Source organism: Haliaeetus albicilla, chromosome 5, assembly GCF_947461875.1.
Source record: "Haliaeetus albicilla chromosome 5, bHalAlb1.1, whole genome shotgun sequence".
NCBI classification, from domain to species: domain Eukaryota; kingdom Metazoa; phylum Chordata; class Aves; order Accipitriformes; family Accipitridae; genus Haliaeetus; species Haliaeetus albicilla.
The window spans coordinates 36,784,739-36,798,527 of NC_091487.1; the positions used below are offsets into that span (position 1 = coordinate 36,784,739).

The 13,789-nt window shown below is 38.9% G+C and overlaps 1 protein-coding gene across 1 annotated transcript in view; it reads right to left on the minus strand.

Moving 5' to 3' along the window:
- Positions 1-5,533: 5,533 nt before the first annotated feature.
- The window catches only part of GPR176 (G protein-coupled receptor 176), a 51,592-nt gene continuing 43,336 nt past the window's right edge, over positions 5,534-13,789 (minus strand). Inside the window, exons 2-3 of the mRNA XM_009921039.2 lie at positions 10,145-10,397; positions 5,534-8,438 (exon numbers count right to left, since the gene is read on the minus strand). Of these exons, the coding sequence (XP_009919341.1) occupies positions 7,331-8,438; positions 10,145-10,397 (1,361 nt within the window). The 3' untranslated portion in view covers positions 5,534-7,330. The remainder of the gene's footprint in view (positions 8,439-10,144; positions 10,398-13,789) is intronic.

Here is a 13,789-nt window from a genome sequence, read left to right on the forward strand (position 1 = left end):
ATGTTTACTTGTAAGTAAGGGTAGTTGAATGACTTTTAAATAAACGTGCTAAGACTTAAAACTAATACTGTGGTCACCATGTTTTACCTGAATTCTCACTGTTAATAAGGAATTTCATTCATAAGGGGAGTGTCATTAGCTTCCTAATCCCATCCCTTTTTATTTCTTTTCTATCTTTAAATAGGATGTGAGGATTAATTCCTGCATTCTGATTCACTTGTAGAGACAGTTACTGGCCCCTACACCTTCCTTCGATACCCATATGTTAAAATCAGATTTTCACTGGCAGCAAAAATTTACAAGAAACAGTCTGAAGAAACAAACTGCATTTTGTTCAAAGTAAGGTTCTGATTGACAAATTTTTCTGCCAAAATAAATCTTACTTTGTTGGGGGTATGTATTTGCTGTCTGCAGTAGAGTTTTTATTGATGCTTATATTGCGTGGCATTTTACTGTGACGTTCCTCCAAGTGCTAGTAAAAGAAGAACGATTTTTCCTGGTATTTCATGTAGTAATGATGCAGTGTGGCTTACAGTTAAGAGCTGAAGACAAATACAGAAAATATGCTAGTGAACCACTTGTTTAGGAAGGAGGCTAAAAAATACATGCTGAGCTCCAGGTATGTTAAAATTCTAACATAAATCCTGCAATTGCTAATGGAATACCATAGGGGTGTTTGGAATGTGTGGTGCTTTCCAGATGGTGCAGACCACAATTTGAAGCAAAAATAGAAGAATGAATGTTTGCATCCACAAGTTGTCTATTTAAGGCCAGTAATGACAATGAGAAAGCAGTAGAATGGACCATATAGTTCAGAACTAGCTAAACTAAAATCAGGCTTTTGCTGCATTAGGAATTATATTAGCTATGAATAATGAGGTATGGAAAGCAGTGAGGTATAACTACCCCAATATTTATTTCTTCCTGCATTAGACTGTATATGCTTAACAGCTGACAGAGTTTGACTTGCTGTCAGCTTCCTGTGTTACAGATTGCCTGCAACCTCAGAAGAGCCCATGAAAGGAGAGTGTCCAGCTCTGCATTCGGTAACAAACGGACATAAAACTCCTTTGAAAGTGGTGCGGGAACAGGCTCCTTACTGCTGCTTGTCCACATAGAATCAGTGAAGGTTTTCAATGAGGCTGTCACACCCAAGAATTAATAATAATGGCTTAGCAGGGATATCTCAAACCACAGTTGATCTTATGATCTGTGACTGTTACGTGTCCTACAAGACCCAGAGAGGAAGAGAAGGGGTTCATGGAGTTCATCTCAAATCCTGCAAGTTGGGCCATAAGAGTCTTCATCTCCATTAAAAGGTTTGAACTTTGTAAACATGAAATATTACGTAATCTCAAATATTGTTGCAGGTGGATTTATAATAAAGTTTGCACTAGAAAAGCAGAACAAAGGGTGTGCTTTCTTTTTCGCCTTTCTGGGAATGGGTCAGTTTTGTTTCATGATAAACTAGATAATTCTCTGAAGTATGATGACTGAAAAAAAGAAAAAGTGTTGAATTGGAGAAAACTCTTGGGTCTAGGAAGGGCACAGCAAGAAAAGCACCCCAAGAGGTGCTTTTCATCCTAAAAGATATGTTACAACATGATGAAGACACATTTAGACAAGCTGTCTTGATACTCGAACAGTCACTATAGTAACAATTCACTTATCCTTTTCTCCCTAACCCAATCACGAAGAAACACAAATGAGGGGGGAAAATATAGGGAACTTGTTTCCATTACTACTACTTATCTTCATACTCCTGCTGAACAGCATTTTGATACACAAATAGGTAGCCAGAACACTTTCATTGTCTCTTACAGGTTGGAGGGCAAATTATCAAGACTTTGTTTAATGCTTATTAATTATTTCTCTTTGATATTTTTAATATTCTTTTGTGTATTGATCTGAAGTAGTTTTTCTTTACCATAGGCAATATTTTTAAGGTAGACTGTTAACAGTTCTACTACTTGGATCAGGATAAGCACAGCTAAATTTCACTACATTAATTCCCCTAAATGTTAGGGGAATAAACAGACCCTTTTCTTGCAAAGGACAAAATACAAATTATGTATTAATATCTTTTGATTGGCATGTGCCAGGTCAAGGACAAAAAGCCTGGAATTTTGGGCGATATTCCAACTTTTCCAGAAACCCTCAGTGAGGATGAGCAGAGTTCTGCAGTGTGCTCCATCAGCAATAGTGATACAGCATAGTAGCCTGTCAGCTGAGGAGCAAAGGCTGAACTAATATGTTAACTCCTAAGTAAGTCAATGGTAAAACTTACACCATGTTTAATAAAGCCAGGCTTTCATTCTTTGATTTGCATTGAGAAGGGTCCTGCCCTGACGAGACTGTCTTCCACGCTGCCACACCTTCTTCTGCTGGCAAACAGCAGAGTTTAGGAAGCAGGAGCTGAAAACGGATTCTGTTGTGCTGAAATGTCTCAGTGCCATGGGGTGCAGTGTGTTGGAGTTTGCTACCGGACAGGTGCAAGGGGATCAGAAGAATGAGATCCTACAAGTGTCTAAGGACCTTCTTCTGCAGCTTAGGATATGATCCAGGCAAAAAGTAGAGGGTTTAGTTTTACAGAAAATGGAGGCAAAGACAACACAATACTGCTTAGGTAAGTACTGTGCACAAAGGAGTTTTCTGGAGTAAATCACCATCTCGGTGCATTATGTTTAGCTATAGGGAACCTCAGGATGCAAAATAACAGCTGTGTAGAAAAACCCTGGTTTGCATTACCAAAGGCGTATTCAAGGTTTGGATCTGATTTGGTGTGTCCTGTGCTTTCTTTAAAAAATAGTCCACTTTCTCCTCACGGAAGAGAAGCAAGAGAACTCCTCCTATGCACGTGCAGAGGGGCTTTCACTGAGATGAAGAATGCTTCTGCATCCCACTTTTGTATTGTTATCCCTGAAGAAAGCCTCTGCACACTCTTCACCACCTCTGGCTGGTTTAGCAGCTTAAAAGCAGGCATGGAACAAAGATTGCTTTGGGCTGGTTCCTGCTGTTCCCCCCCAGTGTCCTCCAGGGGAGGGGAGGAATCGACTTCCTCCTGAGTGAAAGCATCTGCATCTGGAGTTCTGCAATTTTCTACAAGATGTGTTTCATTTTGTTGTGTTGTGTTTTCCTAAACTGTCCTTGAATTACAAATTACTGAAGATTGCAGTGACTAACCTTGTGGTCCCAATTTGATAGTTAAAGACATCATCATAACTCATTTAGAAATGCTGCTAATACCCCTACTTTGCACAGAGAAAGTCACTTCAACTAAAATAAGCAGTCTTCTGAAGAGGTAAGAATGTTTTAAGTTTGAAAGCAATAATTTCAACTGTATCTTTTGGGAGGGCTGTGAGTCCTTCATGGCCAAAAAAAAGCAAAAAAACCTCAACCCATTGATTATCTCATACTGACTCCTATGTAGGTTAAAGCATAATTACACAGTAACTTACATCAAATAAGATAAGAAGGCAGGGATTTTGCTTTTTTTATGTTTACATTCTTTATCAAATTATGCTGTGCAAGGTCAGGTGACATGAATGAGAGGAACCACCTGAGTTCCGTGGGACATGTCATCACCTCCAGAGCTGGTTACCTTCACAGTAGCTTATGGGACAGCTCCTGTTTAGCCGGAACCAGCTGCTGAGTCCCAGTCCTACTGATCTGGAGCTACAGCCTCACTTTCCTCACCGTTCTTCAAGATACAGCCCACTGATACAGGAATATTTTTCCAGGAAACAGGGAGCAGAGTAGAAGAAAACTCACTACAGAAATCCAGCCAGCCTTTTCAGCAAAACATTATCTATAGGTGTCTTTTTAAAACCAGAACAAATGCATTCACTCAATTACTGCAGCTTAGTAACAATTGGATCTGTTATAGAGTAGAATACTTGGTGAATTTCTAGAAAACACCTGCTTTTCTCTGGAAGTTTATCCCATTGTGCAAAATACATTGTTGCCAAGTAGCCAACCAATATAGCATTATTTAGTGCTGATGGACTGTGTAGGTTTTTTCTTTTTTTTTAAATTTTTACATGATGTTTCAATTTAACAGTATTTCTTGAGGATATCTAGGAACAGTAAATTGACATTGTCCCCACAGTCTCTTCATCCTTTTTAAAGGATTTCTTCCTTTTTTAATATGAGCTCCATTTTCTGTTTTTCTCCCTTAAGTGCTAGAATAATGGGTTTTAACTTTCCTTCCTCCAAGTTTATTCTCCAGTAGTAAGATCTAGCCTTTAAATCTATTTGCACAGGCGAAATTGCTCCAGGCTTTCACTTCTTCAGTTCCCACAGCTTTGCATTGTACTTCAATTTCTTTCATCAATAATCTGGAGAGAAAAATTTATCTTAACCAACACCAGTGGTGGTTAAAAACAACCATCATAACAACAAAACAACCCCACTTTTGCTTATCTTTAATGTGATGCTAAATAATAAAACAAGTCTTGATTTATTTTTTTTCATATTGGATGCTGGAGAACATTTTGCCCAGTAGAAATCATCGAGCCAACAGCCAGCAGTATTGACTTAAAAGTTACCCCTGTCTTAGATGAAGTTAAGAATCAAACTCTCTAAGTCAAATATTCCATCTTGCATAGAGTCTCCTGAATTAGTTTTCTGATGACAATTCTAGCACAGAGGCTGTATTGTATTACGAATTTTACACAGATTATTTGTCCTATGCAAAGATGTGCTTTTGTGTATTTTTTCCACTTCCCTTAAACATTCACGTGGATAAACTGTTGAAAGAGGGACTAAAATAAAATATTTCCAAGTAATTCTTCAGGTATGGAAAACCACCTTCATTAATTTCTTGGTGAAAGGTTTCAATGCCTTCAGACACAAGCTGCTAAAAAAAAAAATACAAGCAAGTTTTTACATGTGGCCTCTTTGAAAGAAAAGGATGTTTTTGTCTCAACGGTCAAAAACCACCACAAACCCTTTGCTTTCCAGATATGATAAAACTAAATTCTATGCAATTTGGCTCTTTGAATTTATCACTGGCATTTCATTCAACATGAGAGTTGAAAAGGATAAAACTGTTAGCTTTCCTTAGAGGAGTTCAGATCTCAGTAACCATTTATCCACATTCATTAAACACAGACTTTGACCAGTATCTATATATAAAGTGGGCCATAAATATTAAATTTAACCAAAATTCATAAGGAAACAATAACTCCTATTTTGTTTTTGAGGTTTTCAGGATTTTTTGAATGGCATCTGTTCTTTCACTAACTTTGGAAAAACAAACACTCCATTAAATTACTTATGAACAGTTAAAAAAAAAGTCTGCTATGGTACATCTCTGCCACAGAAGAAACACTTTTTCCTGGAATATTTCTTCTGTCCGATTTCAGGCAAGCTATGTCTGCCCTCTCATCTCTGCATCTAAGAAGCAGGGCAGCTGGAGTTTCCACCACCCATCTGGACCCATTGAAGACTGCTCCTCACTCCCAAGCTGAGAAGTTCCTGAACTAGCAAGAAGTGAAGTGCACCGAAACCAAAGAGGCAATGGAGAAAAACATGACTTACACAGTAATTTACAAACTTTTTTTCTTAATACATTTTTATTAAAACACTTGCTTTTAATGCCTTGTAGAAATCCACCACCTTGGAGCCATCGGAAGCTGCTGACTTTCTTCAAACATGTCAAAGGAAGAACAAGTACATCTCCAAATTCTGCTTCAGCAGAATTTTTTCTCACTTTTAACATTAACCGGTTGGATTTAGTAAGTTGCTGTGAACTTGGCAAGATTCTTCACCTTGTCCTTTTAAAAGTATGCTTTAAAGAAAACTACTTTCATAAACAGGCAGTAACTACAGATAAAGGTTCAGCATGCACCGAAGGGCTAAAGTACAGGAGAACCACAAGGAGTACACAGATGTTACTACATTGTGCTTTTAAGAAACTACCCACGGAGACAACAGTGAATGCAGATAACGAAGAAGGAAAGACTACTTGCAACTGGGCAAGGATTAAAATGCCAGGGTTACAATAGTTTCAGGTCATCTAACAGACTGATATAGTTTAAAATTCACGCTCAGTATGAACAAGACAATATGCCTGTGATGATGCAGGGGGGCAAGCTGCAGTAGAATGCCTGAACTCTCATAGAATGGCTGGTGTGCTGATACCAGAGATGGCAGGACTCTGACTCACTCAGTAATTAGGCACCAGATTTGAAAGTCTCATGTGGTCTACTCTGTGACACAAGTGGAGTAGGATGGTTGTATCTGTATCTGTGAAGGTAGAAGGAAAACCTCCCTACCTCTGACAACAGTGAGCAACAGCATTAATAAACCTTGCCTTTTGGGGTCTGTTATCAGCTTCCTCACTCAGCAGTTCAGTACAAGGCTACTAGCATTTCTGACCCATTTCATTTGCTAGCTTTCCTATAAGAAAACAGCAAAATGCACCAGCAGATGAGTCTATTTTAAGGTTGACCCCTTGGTTACTTACACAATACGCACGTTACACTGTTGGGACATTTGTATATGCCCTTTATCACAGGATCAAAGTGTTTTATTTATGCCCTTGGCACATACACACTTGTTTACTGGAGTCAGGATTTGTCCTGCGTGGTCTCCAATCCAGTTTTTACTTAAAAGTACAGGAATGTATGTTTTTTTAAAAAAAGGTCTTTCTCAGGTTTGACACACGTGACGATTTGGATATCCTTGGCTTCGCTGAAGTTTTAAGCCAAAAAATAGTGGTTTAGGTTTCAAAAAAGTTTAGGTGTTTGGCAGATACTTGGTAACTAACCTGTGCAAGAAGTCCAGCAAGTTTTATTTTTAACACTGATTTAAGAAATGGGCTTAACAGAAAATAGATGTACTTAACAGTCCATCTTACTTCATTAATGAAATGTGCAGAACCTTGCTGTGTCTATTTACTGTAGGCTAGGACTTCCTATTTTGCATCTGTCTTCTGCTCCCTACAGCCTTTCCTATTAAGTTACTTTGATACCCAGTCCATTTTAATACAACATGAGGTTTCCCAGCAAACTGACTGCCATATTTCCATACTTCAGCCACACAAAGTGTTCTCAAAGCCATATGTACTCTTGAAAGTTAATCAGGCAGGTATCATTGTAGGCATTTCACAGATAAAGCTAAGAATCACCATCTTTTGATACATTATTTCCATGAAAGCATATTAATAAGGAACATTGTATATATGTTTCCCTTTTGTTTGTTTGTTTAAATTGTATTTGGCACAAAAAAAATCAGCCTGTAACAAATTTCAGCATAACAAAGATCCATGGGATCACACATATAATAGAAGGCGACCTTCCTCTGCCACTTAAAGCTCATGCTCTTACTAAGAATCCACCTTGGGAAAGATACTGACTTTATTGTTTCTGCTGATTTTTCTTTCTGCTTTACACTTAGGTTGTTTTGTCTGGATTAGCTCTTCAGGGGTATTCCCCAAAGGAGGCAGGAGTCGCTTCTTACTGTTTCGGTTTTCTGAGAGCCACTGTGGAGGCAGCTCAAAGGGTCCAAAACCAAACTGCATGGAATACTTGTCATTTACCATATCAGCTTCTGTGGGCACAGCTGGTGCCACCTGAGCTGCAGAGTCTGCAATCGTCTGTGGTATAAATTTGTGAACCAAAGTCTCTCCTACCTCTAAACTGGTGGTAGGAATTTCTTTCTGTTGAAAGTCACCAGAGCCAATGGATTTGGTCTCATTCTCCTCATCTTCCGTTGGCTTGAAGATTTGTTGTTGCCCAATATGAAACATCTCCAGAAGCTGGCTCCCTGAACGGGCACTGGGCTCCAGATTAGCATCTGCAACACCACCTGAGCTGACAATGTTTCTCCTGCTATACCTTCGGTGCAGCTGTACTATTGTCCCCACTAAGCACTTCCGTACTGATTTGTTAACAGTTAAAAATAACAAAGGATTGGCCAGCAAAGAGACCTTGGGCAACCAAATGGCAGTGAGGAGCAAGAAGACTGAAATATCTGAAATATTGAGTATGGTGCGGTAAATCACCAAAGTCACATAGGGGACGCTGCAGAAAATAAATATCATAACCATGGAAAGCAGCATGGCATGAAGCTCAGCTTCTCGCTGGGAGGCATAAGGGATAGAAATGGTGTTCTGAGGGGTCCTTAAGGCAGCTATGATGACTTTTTTCTTCTGGCTGGCACTCAGTGCCCTGCGAATAAGAATCATAAAGAGAAATACCACAGCCACTGGTACAATCACAGTGGTGATGTTATAGATGATGACGTATATCAGGTGGCCAAGGGAATAACTCCAAGATTCAGAACAGGTGGACATGGCATAAATATCAGACACATTGGTCACAGCAAATACTGGAATGCTGGCCACTATTGCATGGGCCCAGATATAGATAACCAGGTCTCGGGATTTTGCATCAGATATTTTTCTTTCCAGAGGGTATAAAACAGAGTAGTACCTGTCAAAAAAAAAAAAAAAAATTACAACTGAGACAATGCAAAGGGTGAAGTCTATAGTAAGCATAATGCTTATGACAAGCCTCTCAGCCGCTGTCTGAGCGTAATGCCCCAAATCCCTAACCATGCTGCCAACTGACTACCTGCTCTCTACCTGAGAGAAAAAAAAATAAAAACAAAACCAAAAAACTCCACAAAAACCAAGGGTCTGCCTTTGCAAGTCTGTCTGTAGCAAAAAACTGAATATTCAAACTTCAGGATCACATTATTGGTGGTGAACAATTCTTTCAATAATTGGGACTATATCACTTTGGCTGATGCGTATGAACATTATTTTGAAGATTTCATCATTTACCTACTTGCAAACAGGACAGTATACTGCACGCAGCACAAAATTTCAGAAAATATGATGGAGGCATAGATAGGTCACATTGAAAGGCCAGATTCATAGTTAATTTGAAAAGCTGCTTTATGATAGATCTTTTCTCTGCATATTTGGAAAAAGCTGTTGGTCACAAATTACATGTACCCATCTACTGGAAGTACAATGGGGTTTTGTTTTGCACAAGCTCTGGTTTGGCAAGGCCCTGAGCAAAAAAGTAGTCAAACACTGAACATTCTGTGTGCATTAAAAAAAAAAGTTGCATCTCTGACATGCACTTCACATTTCAGGCACCGATTCATAGTTTGCTTACTACTGTGGACTTTTAAGCTCACAGAATTTTCATGAGAGACCTATCCTTTTACACTTACCATTACAAGCGGTAATGGTAAGTTTCTGCTTTTTGTGAGGAAGATCACAAGTTTTACTGGTGAAGGGGAAATGATATGCTGTTCCAGTGGCAACACTGGTGTGCATTACAGATAGTGATACTGCATTTATAAAGACATTAACATTAAAGTAAGACACATATCACTTTATTAGGTATACAGTTTGGTTTTGCAGAGCTAATGTATTCTGTGGCGAGACATGATAACAGACGAACAATTTTATCTAACATGTATAATTCTGCTGTTTTAGTAATGTCAACTGTATTAAACCAGTATCTACCCTTCCTTAAAAATATCTAACTTACAGTCACTGTCAAGATGATAGAGCTGTGCATTTAGGTGGGATCAGTGACTGCTCATAATAATAATAATAAGCAAAATGAATGGAATCCAAAAACTTAGACAGTCCAAAGGGCCACTTTTGTTTTAGACTGATCTTCTACATACAAAACCTCTCTGAATTAATTTTGGTTGTATTAATATTGTTTGGGTTTTTTTAAAACAAATCTACATTTGAAATTTGAAATTGATGGACATCTACCTCAGGCATTGGTAAATTCTTCTAACAGTCAATGGCTTTCAACTTCCACAGTTAAAAATGTGCACCTTGTCTATGGTCTGAAGTTGTCTGCTTTCAAGTTCCGTTACTGAACAAGAATTATTAACAGGAAGAAAGAAAGGACAAAAACTTCTCTGAAGACAAATCTATAGACTCAAAGTCCTTTATAAATGTCCAGAGATATCAGAGTAAACTGAAAAATAAAGGTTTTCAATGTTACAGAGAAGAATATTTATCCCAATACGTTCTAGAAAGAAGCTGTACACTGTGAGCATAGCACTGGAACAAGAGCAAGACCAGTATGAAAGGGAGAAAAGGGTTTCAAAGGGAGAAAAGAAGAAAGAAATATCAAGGATCCTGGCAAATTTGCTCTCTTACCTGTCAAGAGCAATGGCTGGAAAACTAAGGATAGTCACTGAGCAGAAGACTTTGTGCAGAAACTTGGCAATTCTGCAGAAGAGCATCGTATAGATCCACCAGCAGCAGTGTGGACTGGCACTAAGAGCAATGTCAAAAGGCACACAGACTAGGCTGGCGCAGATCCCCGAGCAGGCCAAATTCTTAATGAATCGGTTTGTTACAGATTTAAGTACTGATGTTCTACAAGTTGACCACAGCACCATGATGTTACCTGTGAGTAGAGACAGGAAGGATAAACAAAGCAAAGCAAACAAACAAACACCCCCAAAACCCAACAACAATGATTTTAACAGATTCGAATGTTCCCTAGTACTGCAAATAAAAATACTTTTTTGGAGTTTGCCAGGAGTCACTGATTTGAACCATCACACTTCTCAAGCAAAAAAGTCTGTAATGGCTAATGGCTTTATAAATCAGATGACTGAAAACAATTACTCCCCAGCTATCTCCTCCCAGCTTCTAGAAATGAATTAATTAGGGAATTTCAGAGGCAAAGCAGGATATCCAAACCATGGTTTTAGATGCTTATGTTGACTCCTGCATTAAACAAGCCATCCTGAGTATTCAAATATAAAAATTTGCTAAAGTGCTCATATTTTAATAACTAGTGCATAATTCTTCTTTAAAAATAAAAATACACTGTAAGTAAATATAAATAATATATGGTTTTAATCTGTCTCTGTGTGTAAGCGGATCACAGCAGCTTGCTTTTCTTTCCACTGGCCACTTCAATGGCACAGACAGGCCTGTGTGAAGCCACATCCAGAAGAAATCTGTCCTTTTTTTTTTTTTTTCCCAAGAGATTCTATATAACATGTAATTAAACTAATGGAACAGGCAAAAGAAAAAAAAAAACCTGATGCACATAACTTCACAAAAGTACACACAGAATGCAACCCACTGTTTTGGATATTCAAGGCCTACACATTTATTTCAAATTGGGTGAATGGATGGCAGTGAAGCAGAAGTATAGAGAGAAACCAGCATTAGCTAAGACAGTATTTTTCCCGTATCACTGTATCTTATTCTATCCAGATCTCAGAAAGAAATATTATATCATAGAAACAAATTTTACATCAAAAATTTCCCTATGATTCTAACTCACACAGCAACAGCACAAGAGTAAATGAAGCAATCTGTTCTTACTGCAGGCAGCTCTGGGCCCCTTCTAACGCATACCAAGATGCCGGAAAACTCACACTCAGAATATAGGATTTTATCTCTCCTTTAAAAACCTGTCTTTAGCAAGATGTTTGCTTTCTTTTTTATTTGGAAAAAAAAAAAAAAAAAAAGAGTGCTACCAGGAAAAAAAAGGCTTAATAGAACTGTGCAAAAATGAATTTAATATTAAAGTCTTATCTTGAATGCCATAAAACACCGTTCAAAGCTTTTGCCACTTCTAATTAATACAAGTTAAAGACAATACTATAGGTGATGGAAATGCAGACACCCACCGTATGACCACAGAAATGCTTACTTGCCCAAAGTGCATTTTATGCACACAGAAGGACTCCCAAAGACAGGTCAGCCCACGATGGCTGGCAGTGAAAATCACACATCTGTACTTAACCACTTGCTGCAAACTGCCTGGAGTGCACTCAGCTCCACAGACCCAACATACATGGAACTTACACTGCATGTTGTCTCAGCAATAGCTCTTTCTTGTTCTGCCTTGGTCTGCTCAGACGGAGCAGTCCCTTTCCCCTGTGTCTATATGGGCAGAGGGGAGTGATCTGAAGGAGGGAGAGGGCACTGAGAAGCGGACAGCCCGTTCAGGCTTCCCTGCTCCCTGTCCTCTTGGCCCTGGCTTTACCCTCCCAGGGCAAGTGACACACAAGAGGCAGCAAACTCTTACGGTGATCAAACGCTGTGGCAGACACGTTTTGTGGTACCCAAGCAGATGGAGATGTACTAGTGCAGAGCTAAGGAGGCAGGAGGATCTCTGCTAGCACAGCTCAGTGGAGCACACGCATTCTACATCTGGTAACCTGGTCCTGGCTTTCCACCCATGCCTCCACAGATACCGTTTTGCCTCAGGCTCCAGCACCTAACACTGGAACATTTTAGTGCCCTCTTCAGACAGAGCTTTTGAAGACTCACTGACGGCAATAGGAAATACAAACTTTCAAAGTGTGCTAAAACTGGAAGGCAGCAGATGAATGTGCAAGGCGACCAGAGCAAGTTAGTAAGCATGCATTTGTAAAGATACATGCAGATCACATATTTCCAAGCAAGTTGTCCAACTGAAACTGAAAGGTGCCTAATGTTTCAGCTAAATGTTTGTCACATAAACATCATGAAAACAGCACAAAAACATGCAAAGTTTTCTCAGGGGTTTCACAAGCATTTTTTGTAAACTTAAAAGTCATCAGAGTTATTTTCAGAAAGCACTCACCCTTCTATGAAATGATCTGGCAAAGAAATGAAAGCAATCATACTTCATACAACTCTCCCTAGTCATTCTTCACAGTGGTTTTAATGGAGAAAAATCTCTAGTGGAGTACATACCTGTTGATGATACTATCCCCTAGCTACTCAATTCTTATATGGTTTACTAAATACCTCTCTTTCTCTAAGACACTAAGCAATAGTCAGTCATTAAATCATCTTACCAGACAGCAAATCCAAGACAAACCCAAAATCTAACAGCTCAGTGCATGAGATTGATTAAACTATGCACAAATTTTCATACTGAAGAAATACTGCAATCATTCTTTGTTATCCAGTTCACCGTGCACCAGGCAAAAATTGTCCTGAATGACAGGTATAGTGAGCTAGTAAAATTCTCAGCATTGGCCAAATTATGCAGCTATGCTCAGTGCATAGCTTGTGTGTGAGCTAGTTGCATTGCTAGTTTGCACTAGCAGTAACTACATGGTAAAGGCTAGTGTCATCTTAATAAAATGTGATTCTCCTTTACTTTATTTCTCCTGGAGACATACTGTGCAGTACCACCAGATCAACCAAAGCATACCTACTAGCATAAAAATACTGCCTGACAAGACAACTCCATTTACTCTGCTGCAGCTGGACAGCATGCAAACTAGAGTTTAGCTTCCTACCTCCAAGAAAAGTCAAGTTGTTCTTACTGCAGACTTATCAGCAACTGCATATTGTTGATACTATATACTGTTGACACTTACCAGAAGCTCTTTTGAGTTGAAGTGTAATTGATTTATGAGGCAGTCAGATCTGTTAGTTTTGTAGGGTACCTACTAATATACACAATGAGATAAAACAGCATCTTAAGCTGCTGATTGAGATATGAAAAGCAGCTGCAGTCCCCCATGCTTCTCTCTGCTGACACTACCATTCTTTGGCTTGATTTTTCCTCCAACCAATAAAAAAACCCCAAGCTTTTATTTGTCAAGTAGAGTTTTCCTATGGTTGCCCACATAAAATGCCAGCAAGAATATCTTCTTGTTCACATGGCCAATGTGCATGCCAAGTGGCAAGTACCAAGAAATACCAGAAAGTCAAGTTTAGCTTCTTGATAAAACAGTGCACCATTTCAATAGAAGCATGCAGTATTAACTTTAAAATCTACCTCACAGACATACTGTTTAGGTCTGCAGTACTTGAATGCCATTTGGAATTCAGTTT